Raw genomic sequence first — 5,601 nt, 5'->3', positions numbered from 1 at the left:
TACCAGTTTTCATATTCACTTATTCACTCTCACTTAATTACTCTCTCTTAAGATTATAACTAACTTGAGCGTCGGAGTATCTTTTGCAGGTATTTCCGCCGCGGTGTTTGATCTTGGCCGACGTAAAGCTCTTCCTCTCTGTTGACGACTTACTCGGAAGCGCTTAAGCTCGGCCTCCTCAGTGTTCGGACAAACCATGTAGCAAGAAGGAGAGACCTTCTGCACAGAAAATAAAAAGATAGGGGGATAGAGAATCTCCTTGTCGAATACCTCTATTTGGTTTGAAGAAACCATAAGGTTGTCCTTCCACAATAACAGAATAAGAAACAGTTGTCACTAATTCTCGAATCCACATGATCCACTGTGAGTCAAAACCAAACTTCTCCAATATAAACCAAAGAAAATGTCATTCCACCCTATCATATGCCTTACTCATATCTAATTTTAGTGCCCTTTCATTTTCGAGTCCCGTTTTTTTGTTTTTCAAGTAATGCATACACTCATAAGCAATTAGGATATTATCAGAGATTAATCTGCCTTTAATAAAAGTACTCTGCGTAGGGCTAATTAGTCTATTTATCATACCCTGAAGCCTATGTACAAATACCTTGGAGATAATCTTGTAAAAGACTGAAGATAGGCTTATTGGTCTTACCTGAGTCATATCTTTAGCATCAGAAATCTTGGGAATAAGACAGATTTGTGGTTAAAACCCTTCAAGATTCTGCCCCCTGAAAAGAAGCTCTTAACTGCTCAAAACACATCACCACTAAGTATGTTCCAAAAGCTTTGAAAAAAATTTGCTGTCATACCATCATCTCCTGGAGCACTTTGAGGATGAATGCTAAATGTTACGCGTTTCACTTCCTCCATAGTCACTGGTCTTTGAAGCCTACGGTTCATGTGAGCTGTAACCTTAGGTTCAAAATCAGTAAACAAAGGTTCAGGGTTCTCATGACAAGTAGAGGAAAAGATGTCCTTGAAATAAGATTCAGCCACAGAAGCAATACCAGCATTTGAAGTAGCCACTTCACCATCACTGCCAGTTAGTTGCCAAATTCTATTCCTTCGGGTTCGATTTCTAAATTTTTGATGGAAGAAAGCTGTATTCTGATCACCAGATTTGAGCCATTTGACTATAAACTTATCTTTCCAATAAGATTCCTCATTTTGCAATACTTGTTCAAGTTTGTCCTTTATTTCTGAAATGATGTCACCTCCATGAATTCCTGCTAAACAAAGTTCCTCTAATTCCAACGGTAGTAAATCAATCTCCACCTTCGAATTAGATCTGTGTTCTTGCTGCCATCTGACAATCTTATGCCGACAACGCTTTATTTTCTGAGATAGGATATACATGGCTGAACCATCAATCTGTTCATGCCAAACCTCTCTCACAATCTGCCTTATTTCATCATTGGAACACCATCTTTCTTGAAATTTGAATCGACGTTTAGATCTCTCAGTTCTCGGATTAGAGTCTAAGAGAAGAGGGGCTTGATCCGAGCCTGATTCTGACAGTCTAAGAATCGTTGCATTGGGATAGAGTTGCTGCCAATCAACTCCTACCAGGAACCGATCCAGTCTTTCCTGTATCAACTCATCACCCCTCTGTCTATTTGACCAAGTGAATGGTCTTCCGACCATACCAATATCAATCAGGGAATTATCATCAATAAAACTGTTAAAGGTTTCGATAGAAGAAGGAGATTTAGCACCCCCACCTTCTTTCTCCAATTGATTAGAAATGGCATTAAATTCCCCCATTAACATAACCTTACCATCGAACTGTTGGGTGACTGAAATTAATTTAGCAAATTGAGCCATTCTATGTTGATCATTTGAACTGAGATAAACACCTAGAACACCATAGGGATCATTAGAACCAGCTGTCAGAACTGATGCCGTAATGAAGAATCTACCATGCTGTAAAATCTGAACAGTGCAACCATCCCTCCATGCCATTGCCAAACCCCCTGATAATCCATCCGGATCCACAATAAACCATTCCTTTAAACCACACGATCTTAGTTTTCCTTTAACTTGTCGAGATTGATTTTTTGTTTCAGATAAAACCAACCTCGAGGGAGTAAGATTTGCAAATCCCTTTAAGATTGTGGATTGTCAAGGGTCTCCCCAAACCCCGACAAGTCCATAAGAGCAGTTTCATATTTCTTTTGGAGCCACTTGAAGGCTGGCACCCTCCACCGTCATAGCAATTATACGAGGATTCTGAGCCTCTGATTTGTTATTCATGGTGTTGAGAAAATCAGAATTAGTATTTAATGATTCCAAAGAGAAATAAGATATTTAGAATGAGTGAATTAGAAAACGAAATGAATTAAAAGAGGAATGAATTGGGAGAAAAAACGAAAATTAGGGAGTTAAGTGGAAAAGAAATTAAGAAAAGAAAGTAGAAGAAGATGGAAAAGAATTTGACGAAGAAAAGACAAAAAAAGTGTAACCATGGAGGCGGCGCAGTGATACCCTAGTAGAGCGTCGGGCACTAGACGAGGAGTTCGTACTCTCACTAAAAATTCTAAACTTAACGTTAATTTTAGACCTTATTTTTATAATTTTATAAAAAGAAAAAAGTGATTAATCTAACGAGTAGGTTATTTTTTTTTAATTCAAACCGTTATAAAATATAACAAATAAAAAGTTAAATTTATTTAGTTAAATTTATTAGTAAAGAATGTTTAAAAATGAGTTGTAAATTAATTAGCAGTAACTAGTTAAAACTTAGAAGAAGAAATATTACCGCTTCTTATGGAGAAAAAATGTTGGACCAATTTTATGATGATTTATCGTCCTAAAATACCAAATCAATAAAGAAAATATTTCACAAGGGAATGATGTGCCATTGGACCTTTTTTCACGTATATATAGTGCCAAAATTATATTCCAAATATTCGATGCATGAACCCTTATTTTATTCTTTTTAGCAGTTAGCATCATGACCAAGCATCAATTTCAATTATTAGCAATAATAGTATTGACATAGCCTTCCATACTATAATTATGTTTTCAACCGTACGGAAATAGAGGAAATAATTAAATTAATTCCTAAAATTATATTCACATTTTAATCTGATTTTTAAATTTTTTATTTATTTAATATAATTTTTTAATTTAGTATTTATTATGACTTTTAATTTTGTTTCGATACATAATTATTAACAGTGAACTGAGATGGATTTATGATTACCATGCTAAATTTTTTAATAAATATTTGATACGACAATTAAAATTTTTTATTTTAATCTTTTTAACAAAATCTTTAAAATTTTAATTCTAATTTCACTTAAGGATTTTAAAGATTTTTTACGAATAAATTGAGGTAAAAAATTTGAATTATTACATTAAATAGGCGATAAGATTTAAGTATAACAATTCTCAGTCTATCTCAATGTATCATTAACAATTCTGTGACAAAAACAATAATATAGACTAATATGAATTACGAATGCTATATTAAGAACTAAATTTAGTAAATAAAAATTTTGGAGACTAGATTAAGACACAAAAATAATTTCAAGAACTAATTTGAGTATTAACTTTATAGATATATCTAAATAATTAAGCGCATGAATGTTGTGAAATTTAAGTTTTTTATTTTTCTTTGGTTAATGATAAGTGTTGTTAGAATAAAGAAATTTGATAAGAAGCCAAAAATTTTCATGATTCTTTAGTAGAAAATGTATAAATAATTACAATATATGACATTCAACTAACATATATTTTAAGTGTCAACAAGATTTTAGGCATGGTTTGAATATTTTGGTTTTATTTATATGAATTTGGGTGTCATACTTTTTTCCTTCGAGCTTCATAGTTTATTTATCAAGAATAAGAAACTAATATTAAAATTTAGAAAAAAAATGATGGCATTTTGTATAGCTAGCGTTGGGCAGATAATGCAAATAAGAAAATGTTCTAAACATTGAACTATAGTTTCTTTTTGTTACAATATATCATGTTGTCCAGCATAACACAGCTATGAATACAATAATACATGTACTTTACTTCACCAACACAATGATCGAAGTGTTGAATTTTTATTTTTTATTTTTGGTTTAGCTAACTGCTCTAAATATACCTGATAAATTTATTATTAATAAAAAATTTAATATTTAATAGATATAAAATAAATACAGTAAAAATTTAATTTTTTTATATTTTTAATAAAAACTGTTTTAAATTCTTAATAATTAATATATATTTTTAGGAGACAAAATAGATATTTTTTATGTTGCCAAGCATTTATAGCTAATTACATTGTAATTGGACATTAATTTGGATATGTCAGAAACCATCATAATTGATGAGGTATGGACACTGACATGAACACAAAACAAGTTAATACGTGAATTTTAATATTTTATAAGTTATGGAAACATATATACATATAAAATAAAAGTATTTTTTAGATAAATCATAATGATATTTTAATATTTTATTGATATTAAAATATAAATTAATTTTTTAATTATTTTAATATTTTATTTTAATTATATCAAGTATTTAAAATATTTTGTTTTAATAAATAATAATATATACTGTATCTAAATTTATTTTAAGAAAATACGTTAAAAATAAGATTAGACGTACTTACACGTGATGATATGTAGATGTATCTATACATATCTGATTTTTTTATTTTTTATTAAGATACGATTAGACACAATAAACACACATGTGAAATGAATATTAATGAATATCATATTCAAAATGTGTTTGACCCGTCGACCCAATAACTTAGCAAAATATCCGAAATTCATTGATGATAACCCTCCTTCCCAAAGTGCTAAGCCGTTTTTTTTTTGGTGACTAAATAGAAAAGAAAGAAAAAAGAGATAAAACCAAATTAATTGGCTAGGGTCATATCTAAATCTATTAGATGTTGAAGCTCACTCCATGGTTGGCTCCAATTCGAGTGAATATCCGCGACAGAAGCAGCTGCTTTAGCCATACAATCTGCAACACTATTTGCAGTCCTCTGAATTAAAAGAATAGAGACTCTCCAATTCCAATTCATAACCTCCTGAATATGCTTTGCCAAATCCCATTCCGGAATATCCTTACTAAGCATTCTTTGGTTTACCAAGAAAAGAGCTTCTAAACAGTCTGTTTCACAAATAACCTCACGAAATCCACTCTCCCAAGCAAGAAGTAAACCTCTCCAAATTGCATACAATTCAGCAAAAAGAACACTGCACACTTCGACTTTTCCAGTGCAACCTTTCAACCAACATCCATCAGGATTGCGAATAATACAACCAAAACCAGCATAGCCAGAAGGAGCAAACCAACTAGCATCACAATTCAATTTAACAGAATGAACTGGAGGTGAAACCCAATGCAAACAAAATGAAGGAAGAGACAGAGATTTTGATTTGATCTAATTATATAAATTTATCATATTATAAGCTAACTAGAATTGCTAAGAGTATATTATTGTCAGTATGGTGTTACTCAATATATATGTTATGTTAGTAAATTTGACGCTGTTAACAACGAAACTGATGAAAAGATAAATTTACTTAAAAAATAATTTAAAAATTAATTTAGATAATAAATAATCTTATAAAATTAAATTTA

The 5,601-nt window shown here is 31.0% G+C and overlaps 1 protein-coding gene across 1 annotated transcript in view; it reads right to left on the bottom strand.

The window, feature by feature from the left end:
* Window positions 1-4,867: 4,867 nt before the first annotated feature.
* The window catches only part of LOC107473021 (uncharacterized), a 3,579-nt gene continuing 2,845 nt past the window's right edge, over window positions 4,868-5,601 (bottom strand). The window contains exon 7 of the mRNA XM_021135609.2: window positions 4,868-5,401. Within this exon, the coding sequence (XP_020991268.2) occupies window positions 4,868-5,401 (534 nt within the window). The remainder of the gene's footprint in view (window positions 5,402-5,601) is intronic.

This window comes from Arachis duranensis, chromosome 2 (assembly GCF_000817695.3).
Source record: "Arachis duranensis cultivar V14167 chromosome 2, aradu.V14167.gnm2.J7QH, whole genome shotgun sequence".
Lineage (NCBI taxonomy): Eukaryota > Viridiplantae > Streptophyta > Magnoliopsida > Fabales > Fabaceae > Arachis > Arachis duranensis.
The sequence above is the reverse complement of the archived record's forward strand: the minus strand, read 5'-3'. Positions and strand labels throughout refer to the sequence as shown.